Source organism: Saimiri boliviensis, chromosome 11 (assembly GCF_048565385.1).
Source record: "Saimiri boliviensis isolate mSaiBol1 chromosome 11, mSaiBol1.pri, whole genome shotgun sequence".
In the NCBI taxonomy this organism is placed as follows: domain Eukaryota; kingdom Metazoa; phylum Chordata; class Mammalia; order Primates; family Cebidae; genus Saimiri; species Saimiri boliviensis.
The window spans coordinates 21,694,489-21,710,621 of record NC_133459.1 but is presented as its reverse complement, the minus strand read 5'-3'; the positions used below and the strand labels follow the sequence as shown (position 1 = coordinate 21,710,621).

Here is a 16,133-nt window from a genome sequence, read left to right as displayed (position 1 = left end):
CTGTGGTCACACAAGAGGCTCAGACAAACCCAGGCTGCCTGTTCCCGGTGTCCCTGACACTGTAGTGCTTGCTGTGATCTGATCTTACCCCAGAGGCTGTTTCTTGTCTCTGATACTTGGCTGACCACAAATGCCCAACTTGGGGAGTCAGAGGTCACAAAAGAGGGGACCAACCCCTGTAGGAGTCCAGGGAGAGAAAGAGAGGGTTCTGGAGCTCCTCAGGCTTCAGGGCCAGGCCTACACCCTTCTGTGCCCCTCCATGAGTGGCTGGCTGGCCCTTGACTGAATCACATATCTACCAAGAGCTCAAGAGCACGGACATGAAGTACCGGAACCGCGTGCGCAGCCGCATCAGCAACCTCAAGGACCCCAGGAACCCCGGCCTGCGGCGAAATGTGCTCAGTGGAGCCATCTCTGCAGGGCTGATAGCCAAGATGACGGCAGAGGTGAGAGCAGGGTGTCTGCATGGTGGAACGGGAAGCCAGGTCCCCCCAGCCCTGCCCAATGCAGAAGGGCAGTGGCTTGTGACTCAGCAGCGATGAGCCAGGGAGCTTTTCCAACAGCCCCATCTCAGCCTCCCCACCAGGCTCTGGACTAGCAGGATCCTGAACACAGCTAATAGGTTATAAGTGCTGGCCAGGTGCCGTGGCTCACCCCTGTAATCCCAGCACTTTGGGAGGCTGAAGCGGGTGGATCATGAGGTCAGAAGATTGGGACCATCCTGGCCAGCATGGTGAAACCCTGTCTCTACTAAAATACCAAAATTAGCCAGGCACAGTGGCACATGCCTGTAGTCCCAGCTACTCAGGACACTGAGGCAGGAGAATCACTTGAACCCAGGAGTCAGAGGCAGTGAGCCGAGATCGCACTACTGCACTCCAGCCTGGTGACAGAGCATGACACCATCTCAAAAAAAAAAAAAAAAAAAAAAGTGCTGTGCTAAATGTGTTCAGCGAATTGGCCAAGTTTACCTTCACACCAGCTGAGATAGAAGGTGTATTATTCCCATTCTACAGATAAGGCTCCTGAGGCTCAGAGGAGTTAACTGATTTGCCCATGCACACAGCTAGAAAGGGTTGAAGCCTAGGAGGCAAGCTGTCTGGCCCCAGAGCTAGATGTGTGTGGAGTGTGTGTGGGTGTACATGTGTGTCTGTGTGGTACACATGATGTGTGAGGTGTGTAGGGGGTATATGTGTATAGGTGGGATGTGTGTGTGGTATGTATGTGTGTGGAGTATGTGTGGTGTGTACGTATGGAGCATGTGTGTATGGTACATATTAGGGGTCCCCAACCCTTGGGCCACAGGCTGGTACTTGTCAGGAACCAGGTCACACAGCAGGAGGTGAACAGTGGGTGAGCGAGTGAAGTTTCATCGTATTTACAGCCGCTCCCCATTGCTGGCATTCCTGACTGAGCTCCGCCTACTGTCAGATCAGTGGTGGCACTAAATTCTCATAGATGCGCGAAGCCTATTGTGAACAACATATGCGAGGGATCTGTGCTGTGCGCTCCTTATGAGAGTCTAATGCCTGATGATCTGTCACTGTCTCCCATTACCCCAAGTGGGGACCATCTAGTTGCAGGAAAACAAGGGAGCTCAGAGCTCCCACTGATTTGGTGAGTTGGATAATTATTTCATTATATATCACAATGTAATAATAAGAGAAATAAAGTACACAATACATGCAATGTGCTTGAATCATCCTGAAACCATCCCCTACCCCGTCTGTGGAAAAGTCGTCTTCCAGGAAACCAGTCTCTGGTGCCAGAAAGGTTGGGGACCACTGGTGTATATGATGTGTGGGGTGTGGGGGCTGTGTATGCGTGGACTGTGTGTGGTGTGTATGATGTATGAAGTGTGTTTGGTGTTTAGTATATCTGTGTGGTATATATAATGTGTGGAGTGTGTGTGGTGTGTATGATGTGTGGAGTGTGTATGGTGTATGATGTGTGGAAAATGCATGTATGATGTATGGAGTGTGTGTGGTGTATGCTGTGTGGAAAGTGTGTGTATGCTGTGTGGAGTGTGTGTGTATGTGTGGAGTGGTGTGGTGTGTACGATGTGGGGAGTGTATATGTGTTGTGTATGATGTGTGGAGAGTGTGTGTGGTATGTATGATGTGTGGAGTGTGTGTGTTGTGTATGATGTATGGAGTGTATGCAGTGTGTATGATGTGTGGAGTATGTGTATGATGCATGTAGTGTGTGTGGTGTGTATGTTGTGTGGGGCATATGTGGTGTATGTATGGAAAGTGTGTGTATGCTGTGTGGAGTGTGTGTGTATGTGTGGAGTGGTGTGGTGTGTATGATGTGGGGAGTGTGTATGTGTTGTGTATGATGTGTGAAGTGTGTGTGTGGTATGTATGATGTGTGGAGCGTGTGTGTTGTGTATGATGTGTGGAGTGTGTGTATGATGTTTGGAGTGTGTGTATGATGTGTGCACTGTGTATGATGTGTGGAGTGTGTGTGTGTGTTGCGTATGATGTGTGCAGTGTGGTGTGTACGATGTGTAGAGAGTGTGTATGGTATGTATGATGTGTGGAGCATGTGTGTTCATGATGTGTGGAGCGTGTGTGTTGTGTATGATATGTGGAGTGTATATGGTGTGTATGATGTGTAGAGTGTGTGTATGATGTGTGCACTGTGTGTGATGTGTGCACTGTGTATGATGTGTGGAGTGTGTCTGTGTGTGTGTTGCATATGATGTGTGCAGTGTGGTGTGTACGATGTGTAGAGAGTGTGTATGGTGTGTATAACGTGTGGAATGTGTATGTGGTGTGTATGATGTGTGGATTGTGTGTGGTGTGTATGATGTGTGGAGTGTGTGCACTGTGTATAACATATGGAGTGTGTGTGTGGTTTGTATGATGTGTGAAGTGTGTGTGTATGATGTCTGAGTGAAGTATGTGTATGATTAGTATATGTGTGTCCTGTGTGGTTTGTGTATGTGTGGTGTGTGGAAGTGCATATCTGTGTTATGTCGCGTGTGGATGTACATTCTTTGGAGGAGAGGGTTCACTGCTTTCCTCAAATACCCAAAACAAACAACAAAGAGCCTTGGCTTTAGGATGAAATGGGGAACTTGGCACAGGTAGACCAGGGTTATCTTTCTGCCTAATTTAAAATATCCGATCTTTTTAGGTAAATAGCAACATATGCCTGGAGTTATAAATTGCAACTTGGCTTTACAGTGTCTCTTTCGTCAGTCCAGACTGCTATAACAAAATGCCATAGCCTGGGTGGCTTATACACAACAGTCATTTATTTCTCACATTTCTTTTCTTGTTTGCTGGGTTTTTTTTGTTTTTTGTTTTTTGTTTTTTGTTTTTTGAGGTGGAGGCTTACTCTGTTGCCCAGGCTGGAGTGCAGTGGCACAATCTTTTTTTCACTGCAGCCTCGGCCTCTCAGATTCAAGTGATTCTCCTGCCTCAGCCTCCTTAGTAGCTGGAACTATAGGTGCCCACCACCATGCCTGGCTAATTTTTGTGTTTTTAGTAGAGATGGGGTTTCACTAAGTTGGCCAGGCTGGTCTCAAACTTTTGACCTTAAGTGATCTGCCTGCCTCGGCCTCCCAAAGTGCTGGGATTGCAGATGTGAGCCACTGCACCCAGCCTATTTTGCGAATTCCTAGAGGTTGAACAGTCCAAGATCAGGGCACCAGCAGATTCAGTGTCTAGTGAGGGCCTGCTTCCTCATAGCCAGCCATCTTCTCACTGTGACCTCATATGGTGGAGGGGCCTTTCTCAGGCCCCTATTGGAGGTGCCCTAGTCCCCTGCAGCAGGGCTCGGCCCTTAAGAGCTAGCCACCTCCCAAAGACCCCCTAATACCATCGCCTTGGGGTTAGGATTTCAACAGGTGAATATCGGGAGACCTTCATCCTGGGTCATCTTTTGCCCTGTGCAGGATAATTCAAAAAGAGATACAGGACAATTTTTGTTCCATTACAAATCAGGCCAGGTGCGGTGCTCATGCCTGTAATCCCAGCACTTCAGGAGGCTGAGGTGGGCAGATCTCCTGAGCTCAGGAATTTCAGATGGCAAAACCCTGTCTCTACTAAAAATACAAAAATTAGCCAGGCATGGTGGCACACACCTGTAGTCCCAGCTACTCGGGAGGCTGAGGCAGGAGAATTGCCTGTACCCGGGAGGTGGGGGTTGCAGTGAGCACGGATCGTGCCACTGCACTCCCAGTCTGGGCAACAGGGTGAGACTCTGTCTAGAAAAACAGAAAAGAAAAGGAAAGAAAGAAAAATCTGAGCCTGGGCTTCGGCTGCCTGCTGTGCTGGGAAGCTCCCATCAGGACCCGTGTGGACAGTGTCTCTCTCAGCATTTCCTTCCCTGATTGCGTTTTTATGCCTCTCTCCTTGTTTGTCTGACTTCCTCATTCTTCCATCTCTTTTCCTCCCTACCCAGACATAGCAAAGAATGGAGTAGGCTCTGAGATACCTATGAGCACTGCTGAGTGGACATGCCATCTTGTCAGTCCCATGAGGACTGGCATTCACAGACCACCCAGCACTGAGAGCAGTGTCTGGCACATCATGGGGCTCAACAAATAGACATTGAATTCACATTGGTGCCATTCTCCAACAGTGTATGTAATATGAGGATCCAGCGTGGTCTCTGACTCACCTTTCCCTCATTTTCTACCTTATTTTTTACAGCGTTGTACTTACTCTCTGTGTTTCTGATGATGCCTCATTCTAATGAGGCAGGGCAGAGAAGTAAATGGATTGGTGTGTGGCTGGATAGATTTTTCTATTCTCTATTTCTTAGCTGGCACACAAGACCTTCCTTCCACAATCTGACCTCCAGCCACATCTCCCACACTCGACCTGAACCTACCCCAAATACTTTTCCCCAAACATGCTATTCTTGTCCTCTAATCTTTTGTGTCTGCTTTTCTTTCTTTCTTTCTTTCTTTTTTTTTTTTTTTGTGGGTTTTTTTGTTTTGTTTTGTTTGGTGGAGTCTGGCTCTGTTACCCAGGCTGGAGTGCAATGGCACAATGTCAGCTCATTGCAACCTCCACTTCCCAGGTTCAAGCGATTTTCCTGCTTCAGCCTCCAAATTAGTTGGGACTACAGGCATGTATCACTGTGCCTGGTTAACTTTTCTATTTTTAGTAGAGACAGAGTTTCACCATGTTGGCCAGGTTGGTCTCAAACTCCTGATCTCGGGTGATCTGCCCTCCTTGGCTTCCCAAAGTACTGGGATTACATGCATGAACCACCGCACCTGGCCCTGCTGTTTTATTTGTCTGGAATGTGCCATCACCCACCCCAGGAACTCCTATCTTTCAAGACTGGTTAAAGTACTAGCTTCTTCATGACCCTCAGACCCCAAACAATTAACCCCCATACCTTGCAGCTTATATACCTTTGCTTTGGTACTTCCTTCCCTTTCTTGCAATACTGTGATCCTGTGTAAATGCTTGGCTACCCTACCATATTAGCACTACTTGGGAGGAGGAACCAGATCTTCCTTTCTGAATCCGTTGGACTCAGAGGCAGTAGCATGCTTGAGCTAGCTTCTACCACCTCAAGGGAGCTGGTGATGTGTAGCTCTTCCCAACTCTGCATTCAGTTACATCACATTAGCAGCTTGAAATTGGCCATGATGGGAGCATTTTGCACCATGGAAGCTGACAAATGCTACAAATCAAGGCATCCCCACAGCCAAAGTGGATTTACCTGCAAACCAATATAGTTAAAGGCACTGAATAAATTGGCATCCAGTAGATTTTGTTTCTCTTTCTTTTTCTTTTTCTTTTCTTTTTTTTTTTTTTTTTTTTTGAGACAAAGTTTCGCTTTTTTTGCCCAGGCTGGAGTGCAGTGGTGCAATCTCCGCTCACTGCAACCTCCACCTTCTGGGTTCAAGCGATTCTCCTGTCTCAGCCTCCTGAGTAGCTGAGATTATTAAAATTAGCCGAATCTTGCATGTTCATCACATGTACCCCGAAACCTAAAATGCAATAAAATAAAATAAAATGCAAAAAAAAAAAATTAGCCGGGCATGTGCCACCACGCCTGGCTAATTTTGCATTTTTAGTAGAGATGGGGTTTCTTTCTTTCTTTCTTTCTTTCTTTTAAAGACGGGGTCTCACTGTGTTGCCCAATTTGGAGTGCAGTGGCTATTCACAGGCGCAATCCCACTACTGATCAGCACAGTTTCGACCTGCTCCGTTTCTGACCTGGGCCGGTTCACCCCTCCTTAGGCAACCTAGTGGTCCCCCGCTCCCGGGAGGTCACCATATTGATGACATACTTAGTGTGGACACTCTATCAGCATAGTGCACTACAGACCAGAACTGCCGGGCTCAAGCGATCCTCCCACCTCAGCCTCTTGAGTAGCTGGGACTACAGGCACGCGCCACTGCACCTGGCTAGAGATGGGGTTTCTCCATGTTGATCAGGTTGGTCTCGAACTCCTGACCTCATGATCCACCCGCCTTGGCCTCCCTAAGTGCTGGGATTACAGGCGTGAGCCACCGCACCTAGCAGATTTTGTTTTTCTCTTCTGAGATGAAGTCTCACTCTGTTGCCCAAGCTGGAGTGCTGTGATGCCATCTCAACTCACTGCACCCTCTGCCTCCTGGGTTCAAGCAATTCTCCTGCCTCAGCCTCCTGAGTAGCTGAGATTACAGGCATGCATCACCACGCCCAGCTAGTTTTTTTTTTTTTTTTGAGATGGAATCTCGCTCTTGTTGCCCAGGCTGGAATGCAGTGGCGCCATCTCGGCTCACTGCAACCTCCACCTCTCAGTTTCAAGTGATTCTCTGCCTCAGCCTACAGAGTAGCTGGGGTTTTAGGCGCCCACCATCACACCCGCCTAATTTTTTGTATTTTTAGTAGAGATGGGGTTTCACCATGGTGGTCTGGCTGGTCTCAAACTCCTGACCTGAGGTGATCCACCCGCCTTCACCTCCTAACGTGCTGGGATTACAGGCATAAGCCACCCCACCTGGCCACATCCAATAAATTTTGAGTGGGCAAATGCTTTATGCTCTGGAAAATCCACCCAAATTAAAGTTAGCTACTTTTTACTCATATGGGTAAATGACTTTTATTAACTTTTCTACATTCACCTACCATTGGTTATGGCCCAGCCTTTCAAATTAACATGCTAGGACTTAAACATTAATATGTACCAGAATAATTTGGGGACACTAGGAAAAATGCATATTCTGGCCGGGTGCAATGGCTCACGCCTGTAATCCCAGCACTTCAGGAGTCCAAAGCAGGTGGATTGCTTGAGCTCAGGAGACCAGCCTGGGCAACATGGTAAAATCCCATCTCTGCAAAAAATACACACACACACACACACACACACACATACACAAATTAACCAGGTGTGGTGGTGCATGCCTGTAGTCCCAGCTACTTGAGAGGCTGAGGTGGGAGAATCGGTTGGCCTAGGGAGGTTGAGGCTGCAGTGTGCTGCAATCGCACCATTGCACTCCAGCCTAGGTGACAGCAAGATTCTGTCCCAAAAATAAATAAATAAATAAATAACTTTTAAAAATGCATATTCCTGGGCCTGCCCTCAGCAATTCAGATTCATAGGAATCTGCATTTTATCAAGTTCGAGACCATCCTGGCCAACATGGTGAAACCCGTCTCTACTAAATATACAAAAATTAGCTGGGCATGGTGGCATTTGCCTGTAGTCCCACCTACTCGGGAGGCTGCGATAAGACAATCACTTGAACCTGGGAGGCGGAGGTTGCAGTGAGCCAAGATCATGCCACTGCACTCCAGCCTGGGGATAGAGCGAGACTCCATTTCAAAAAAAAGTTTAAAATCTTCATTTTGACATTAGCATCAGCCATCCTCCTCCCCCTTCCACCAACCCTTAACTGGAGCTCTCTGCAGTTTAACTATCCCCCTCTCTGCTCTCCTCTGGCAGAGGCTTAAGGGGAGACACGTGGCCAGGGAGATGGACAGAGAAGGCAAAGGCATGGGTGATGCAGACATGGAGTGTCTACCGTGAGCTGGTGGGAGACTGGAGACTCTTCTGTAGAAACTCTCAGAAAAAGATGATCTCAGGTGGATGCTCACAGAGGAGCAGTTAGTTGTGTGAGCCCAGGATCTTCGGGGAGGGGATAGCAGCAGCAAGTCATAGGTAGTTGCGCCAAGATTCCCACTAAGCAGAACAGCAGGGCAGTGATCACAGTGTAAAAGGGCACTGGGTCAAGTCCAGAGAGGAAAGCTAAGGGGAACATCATAGACCAGGTGGGCAGTGATCAAGTCAGCTCAAGCAGTAAGGTTCAGGCCAAGGTTCTGCTCATCCTGGCAGGCAAGATGAGCCCCAGATCTGAAGAAATATATACAGGAGTGCCCATCCTCAGCCAGAAGCTGTTTGCCTGCTGCTCTCCTTCCAGCCATGGGCGTCATGGGGACTCTGTGGGGACAGCTTTCTCCCAACTGGGGCAGGACCCGGAATCCAGGCCTCCTTCCAGCTCCTTACAGTCAATAAAGCATGTTACCTCCTCTTCTGTTCAGGCTATCTAGAAACCTGGTGTGGGGCAGGGCCCCTGCGACTCCTCAGTCCTGAAGGGCAGACTCTATTTTCTCCAGGAAATGGCCAGTGATGAACTGAGGGAGTTGAGGAATGCCATGACCCAGGAGGCCATCCGTGAGCACCAGATGGCCAAGACCGGCGGCACCACCACTGACCTCTTCCAGTGCAGCAAATGCAAGAAGAAGAACTGCACCTATAACCAGGTGTGGACCGTGAGGGGACGGGTCCAAGGGGGAAGGGGCTGCAGGGCCGTAGAGGTGGAAAACCAGAGAGAAGCTTAGGGAAGAGCCAGAGGGGAGAAAGGGTTAAAATTCTCTTGGCTTGGTTGGGTGCAGCGGCTCCTGTCTGTAATCCCAGCACTTTGGGAGGCCGAGGCAGGTGGATGGCTTGAGCCTAGGCTTGGAGCAGCCTAGGCAACATGGTAAAACCCCGTCTCTACTAAAAATACAAAAATTAGCCAGGCTTGATGGTGTGTGCCTGTAGTCCCGGCTACTGAATGTGCGGCAGGGCAGGTGAGGGGAGAAATCGGTGCCGATGAGGCAGGAGAATCACTAGAGCCTGGGAGGTTGAGGCTACAGTGAGTTAAGGTTACAGTGAGCCACAATTGCTCCACTGCGACCCAGCCTGGGTGACAGGAGTGTCAGGGCTTTATTGTGGGATACCCAGTTCCTGCACCTGAGTGATGAGGCTAGAAAATATAACGTTAAATAGTCCCAATGATATTTAAGTCCCTTTTCCTCTCTGGGCCTCAGGTCTTCCACCAGTAAAATAAGGAAGATAAATTAGACCGCTAAGGCTGCTTCCAGTTCACTCAAGTGAGCATGTCCAGTAGGGGATGTTCACGGGTGAGTCAGGGAATACTTCCTGTAGGAGATGAGTCTTGAGGCAAGAGAAGAGAGATCTGTTATGAAAGATCAACAAGAGTGAAAGTGCAAATTAGCCGGGCATGGTGGCGGGCAACTGCAACCCCAGCTATTCGGGAGGCTGAGGCAGAAGAATCACTTGAACCCAGGAGTTAGAGATTGCAGTGAGCAGAGATTTTGCCATTGCACTTGAGCCTGGGTGACAAGAACAACACTTCATCTCAAAAAAAAAAAAAAAAAAAAAAAAAAAAGCCTGGGCACGGTGACTCACACCTGTAATCCCAGCACTACCTTGAAGGCCGAGGTGGGTGGATCATTTGAGGTCCGGAGGTCTAGACGAACCTGGCCAACGTGGTGAAACCTTACCTCTACTAAAAATACAAAAATTAGTTAGTCGTGGTAGCAGGCATCTGTAGTCCTAGCTACTCGGGAGGCTGAGGCAGCAGAATTGCTTGAACCCAGGAAGCGGAGGTTGCAGTGAGTCAAGATCGCACCACTGCACTCCCAACTGGGAAACAGAGCAAGATTCCAGTCTCAAAAAAAAAAAAAAAAAACAAAACAGTGAGAGTGCAAAAAACCAGTGAGATACTGGGAGTGAGCTGATGGACTGCCAGAAGAGAGGTAGGCATACATTATGGAGTTGTCAGTGATAAGGAAATTGCCAAAGTGGGGTGGGAATATTAGTGCCAACCTCTGGGATTTCGACCTACTCCCAAAGACAGTGGGAGCCATGGCAAGTCCTGGAGCAGGGGAGTGACTTCATGAATGGTTCTTCTCTCTCTCAGGTGCAGACACGCAGTGCTGATGAGCCCATGACGACCTTTGTCTTATGCAATGAATGCGGCAATCGCTGGAAGGTCTGTATGTTTATATATTCCCCCCTTCCCTGTCAGCCATAGACCTTGCCCACATAAGGAGTAGTATTCCCACAACCCAGAAGAGGCCTTATGCATGGTAGCCTGCAGAGCCAGAGATAGTGGTGGCTTGCTGTTGGGAAGGTGAGGAGAGAACACACATGTATGTTTTCATTTTGGAAAGACACCAAGCTGGAGTGGGGGCAGCAGCCCACATTTTATCACAGGATGAGCAAGTTTGTCATTTGAGCACAGATGGAATTGGCTTCCTGAGATCCACAGAGGAGAGGAAAAACAATAACATTCTGCACTTGGACCACGCCTCTTTGGAAAGTGCTTCCCCAGATGGTATTTCCTTTGAACCTGGCCACAGCCAGGGATGGGAGACAGGAAGGCTGAGCCCTGTCAGAAATGAGTTGACCCTAAATGCCACCAGGTCACCCTCCCCTCCTGAGGAAGCTCTGGAAGTCTTACATTACGCAAGGCTGTAGCTCAGACTGCCTCGGCTCCTGCAAAGGCAGAGGTTTTGTTTTCACGCATGGGAGCCAAGCAAAGACTCCTCCCAGAGTGCTCCTTCCTGCCAAGTCTCCTGGAGGAAGGGAGTGTGGTCATATGACTAATGTCAGTCTCCAATTGCTATCGGACTTGCATGTGCACCATGTGATGCTGCAGGTGCTCCAGAAGTTCTCAGGTACTTAGCAAGCAGCGCAAGGCAAGTCAGTATCCCTGGTTTCAGGTCCCATGCTGCCCTACTCACCCTAAGCATGTTACTCACCTCCTTCAGCAAAAGAGCAATAATAATGCCTTTCTCCCAGGGTTTATGATGTGAGGATCATTTTGACATGATCATCATGAGGATCATTTTGACATTATTATGTAAGCATAAACACTTTGCAAACAATGACAAGAACTGTTCCTTTATAATGTTATTCTCACTTTCAGACAAGGAAACTGAACTACAGAATAGTTAATAAGCATAAAGCCACAGTTTAAAACACTGAAAGCCAATGCACCAACTTCCTGATCAATTCTTTTTTTTTCTTTCTTACTAAGGACCTCAGTAGCCTTTACTGGGGCCTCATTAGAACTGCCATTTTTTTTTTTTTTTTTTTGAGACATAGTCTTGCTCTGTCACCCAGACTTGACTGCAGTGGTGCGATCTCGGCTCACTGCAACCTCTGCCTTCCAGGTTCAAGTGATTCTCCTGCCTCAGCCTCTTGAGTAGCTGGGATTATAGGTGCATGCCACCATGCCCTGCTAATTTTTGTATTTCTTTAGTAGAGACGGAGTTTCACCATGTTGGTCAGGCTGTCTCTAACTCCTGACCTTGTGATCCACTCTCCTCAGCCTCCCATAGTGCTGGGATTATAAGCATGAGCCACTGCACCCACCCAGAACTGCCACATTTATTAAAGTAAAAACTAGATGATTACATATTTTTTCTTTTTTCACTTATTGAGCACTTAGGGATGGGGTCAGTATAGTGGCCTACTGGTTTAAAGCATAGGCTTTGGTAGCAGGCTCAAATCCTAGTTTTACTCCTTACAAAGTGACTTGGCTCAGCGACCTGAACTCACTAAGCCTGGATTTCCTCAACTATAAAATGAAGGTATTTATATCTAGCCCACAGAGCTGTTTTGAGAAGGCCTCTGAGAGCTCATATGGCATCTTTTCAAATTAGGAAAAAGTGTTGCTTGGAGGAAGGCTCCAAGCAACACAGCCTCATGCCAGGGTGCAGAGCAAACAGAGCAGGAGCTAAGTGTCAGCCTCAACATGCACCTTTGGCCAGGCTCTTTTGTGCAGTCAACAAATTATACAATACAAAAAAAGCCCTGAGCAAAGACATGCCTGGTACATAAAAATCACTATTCTTACTATTTTGGGTATGTCATCTACTAGTATTATGGGAGTTTGGGCAAGTCAGTTAACCTCTCTGATCTGCTTTCTTTTCTTTTTCCTTCTTCTTCTTTTCTTTTTTCTTTTTTATTTATAGAGATGGGGTTTCACCATGGCCAGGATGGTCTCCATCTCTTGACCTCCTGATCTGCTGGCCTCGGCCTCCCAAAGTGCTGGGATTACAGGCGTGAACCACCACACCCAGCCTGATCTGCTTTCTTACCTGTAAAAATAGGTAAGGGCCCGGTGATATGCTGGGCCCGGTGGCTCACACCTATTATCCCTTGCACTTTGGGAGGCCGAGGTGGGCAGATCACCTGAGGTCGGGAGTTCAAGACCAGTCTGACCAACATGGAGAAAACTCATCTCTACTAAAAATACAAAATTAGCTGGGTGTGGTGGTGCATGCCTATAATCCCAGCTACTCGGGAGGCTGAGGCAGGAGAATCGCTTGAACCTGGGAGGTGGAAGTTGTGGTGAGCCAAGATCTCCCCATTGCACTCCAGCCTGGGCAACAAGTGAAATTCCATCTCAAAAAAAAAAAAAAAAAAAAAAAAGGAGTGATATAGTGCCTACCTCACAGAGTGATTGTAAGGGTGAAATGAGTTAGTACATGTTAATACTGCCTAGCACAGAGTAAATGCTCAATAAATGTAGCTCTTGCGATTTTGTTGCTGCTGGAGAAAAGACATTCTGAATGCTCTAAATCTAGCTCCTCCTCCTTGACTCTTATTGGTTGGAGAGACAGGATCCACTAGAGATAACAACTACAGGCATCTGGACACATTTTCAGATGGTGTCCATTGCCCTGTGGGAGACTGAAAGTCTAACCAAGTGCTTAGTAGTCATTCCAGTGATGTTCTTGATCATAAATTAAGAGCCCAGCACATTCCTGGCACTGAATTGCCATTCATGTTATTACCTGATATCACTCTTGCATTCACCAGCATTATGAGCTAATTTTACTAGGTGAGTGATTTAGTCAAGATCACCCAGCTAATCATGGTAGAGCTGGGCTTTGGATTCTGGTCTGTGTGGCTCCAGATCCCACCTTCTTTTTCATATTCCCCCACAGCCTGCTTGGAGGATGCAGAGAAACCTTTCACATTTTGTTGCTTTTTGGTTTTGTAGTTCTGCTGATGGAACAGCCAGGACTGACATGAACAAGGTGAGGAAGAACAAAGAGGAAGCACTAAACTGTCTGAACTGGAGAAGCAATAAAAATTAAAGTAAAGGAAAATACTGAACTCTGAATAGGTGGTATGAGTTGAAGGAATAATTATCTTGCAAATTAATAATCGGTCATTACTAACAATTGGTTAACAGGGGAAGCTTGCTGGGGGTGTGATGCTGAGAATCCATATTGATGAACCTCTTATAGAAACTGCAGAGGGCTGGACACGGTGGCTCATGGCTGTAATCTGCAAACTCTGGGAGGCTAAGGTGGGACAATTGCTTGAGCCCAGAAGTTTGAGGCCAGCCTGGGCAACATAGCCAGATCCCATCTTTATAAAAATAAAAGAAAAAGAAAAAATAAAGAAACTGCTGCGCCTCAGACCTGAGGTGTGGTATCTTTGACAGTGGGCTGGCAGATCTTTGCTTTGAGTTCCTTCTCTCCCACCTGGATCTCCCAGCCTCTTCTGAATTGAAAAATGCTAGATCAACACAAACGTCAACCCACCCCCACCTCATAGTCACACATGCAGAACAGTTGGTACACCATTTGGGTTCAGCAGATGTTCCTTTCATACCATGTATTAGGTTGCTGCAAAAGTAATTGCAGTTTTTGCAATTACTTTTGCACTGGCCTAATGGAAATATTTCTTCCCTACTGTTTCCTTATCTCTTCCCAAACTCTCTGCTATTCCCTGTTCACAGCTGGCTGTGGGACTCGAAGCCATATCCCTTTCAGGACCCGAAGCCATATCCCTCTAGGCAGGGAACAGATCCTCCTGAGGTAGGCTTTCTGAGTGAAGGTGACAGCAGCACCCTGATTTCCATGGCCCCTTAAAAGTCCTGAGCCTCTGAATCTGCCCAGGCCCTTATCAGTGTGTCCCTCACAGCTCCATCTGTGACGTGAGCTTCAGAAGACATCTGCAGGGCACAGGGACCTTGCCATGCTTCTCCCATGATAATTATCAGCTTGCTTGTTTTGTTTTTGTTTTTGTTCTTTTTTAGAGGCTGGAGTGCTGTGGTGCGATCTAGACTCACTGCAACCTCCACCTCCCAGGTTCAAGCAATTATCCTGTCTCAGCCTCCCAAGTAGCTGGAGTCCCAGGCATAAGACACCAAGCCTGGCTAATTTTTTGAATTTTTAGTAGAGACGGGGTTTCACCCTGTTGGTCAGGCTAGTCTCAAATTTCTGGGCTCAAGTGATCCCCCCTCCTCAGCCTCCCAAAGTGCGGGGATTAAACGTGTGAGCCACCTTGCCGGGCCTTGGCTTGCTTTTGATGCTGACAGGAACTTTCAGCAAAGCCGAAAACTTCTAGAAAAACCTTGAGGAAGCTGTTGGGGCAATTATAGCCCAAGTTCCTGACATACCCTGGACATCATTTACTCTAGAATTGGTTACTGTCTTCTTCCTTCCAAAAGTGCTCCTGTAGATGAAGCCTGGAAATACACTAGGTACAGGAGTCTTCCACTGACTTTGACTTTTATTTTTATTTATTTATTTATTTATTTATTTACTTACTTACTTATTTGACAGGTTCTCATTCTGTCACCCAGACTGGAGTGCAGTGGTGAAATCTTGGCTCACTTCAACCTCCACCTCCCAGGCTCAAGCAATTCTCCTGCCTCAGCCTCCTTAGTAGCTGGCATTACAGGCACGCACCACTACCACCCAGCTAATTTTTGTATTTTTATTAGACACGGGGTTTCACCATGTTGGCCAGGCTGGTTTTGAACTACTGAGCTCAAATGACCCACCCACCTCAATCTCCCGAAGTGCTGAGATTACAAGCGTGAGCCACTGCGCCTGGTCCTGACTTTGACGGTTTAAAAAAAAAATTTTTTTTTAGATGGAGTTTTGCTCTTATTGCCCAGGCTGGAGTGAAATGGTGCAATTTTGGCTCATTGCAACCTCCACCTCCTGGGTTCAAGTGATTCTCCAGCCTCAGCCTCCCAAGTAGCTGATATCACAGGCGCCCACTACCACAGCCAGCTAATTTTTTTTTTTTAATATTTTTAGTAGAGATGGGGTTTCACCATGTTGGCCAGGCCAATCTTGAACTACTGGCATCTGGTGATCCACCCACCTTGGCCTCCCAAAGTGCTGGGATTACAGGCATGAGCCACCACGCTAGGCCCATCTTTGATTTTTAAAAAGTTAGATTTGGGGTGAATCATTTCTTTGGAAAGATCACAAATCCTCATACAGATGATACAACACACTGAGCTCATAAGTAGCAGAGGCAGGACAGAAACCCAGGTCTTCTGCTTCCTGTCATTGTGCTATAAGAGATCCAGAGCTATACACAGCACTCAGCCCCTACCTTCCAGGAAGCCACAGCCTGGCAGGGAAAATAGGCACAGATTTCCACACCAGATGGGATGTGATAAATGCCACATACATCTGAGGGACCAATATTATCCACAGACGTGCAGGGGGATGTTGCTTAGAAACCCAGATATTTCTTAAACTTCAATACAGGTGAGAATTCACTGGAGATTGTGCTGAAATGCAGATTCCAATTCAATGGGTCTGGGTGGGGCTTGAGATTATTCATTTCTTTCTCTTTCTCTCTTTTTTTTTTTTTTTTTTTTTTTTGAGACAGGGTCTCACTCTGTTGCCCAGACTGGAGTGCAGTAGCACCATCATGGCTCACTGCAACCTTGACCTCCTAGGCTCAGGCAATCCTCCCACCTCAGCCTCTGGAGTAGCTGGGACTACAGGCATGCACCACCATGCCTGGCTAATATTTTAATTTTTTTTAGAGATGGGGGTCTCCCTGTGCAGTCCAGGCTGGTCTCAAATTCCTGGGCTCAAGCAATCCTCCT

The 16,133-nt window shown here is 47.4% G+C and overlaps 1 protein-coding gene across 1 annotated transcript in view; it reads left to right on the top strand.

Moving 5' to 3' along the window:
* TCEA3 (transcription elongation factor A3) overlaps positions 1-13,388 on the top strand; it is a 45,258-nt gene extending 31,870 nt beyond the window's left edge. Inside the window, exons 8-11 of the mRNA XM_074380265.1 lie at positions 297-446; positions 8,578-8,724; positions 10,170-10,241; positions 13,266-13,388. Of these exons, the coding sequence (XP_074236366.1) occupies positions 297-446; positions 8,578-8,724; positions 10,170-10,241; positions 13,266-13,274 (378 nt within the window). The 3' untranslated portion in view covers positions 13,275-13,388. The remainder of the gene's footprint in view (positions 1-296; positions 447-8,577; positions 8,725-10,169; positions 10,242-13,265) is intronic.
* The last annotated feature ends 2,745 nt before the right edge of the window (positions 13,389-16,133 follow it).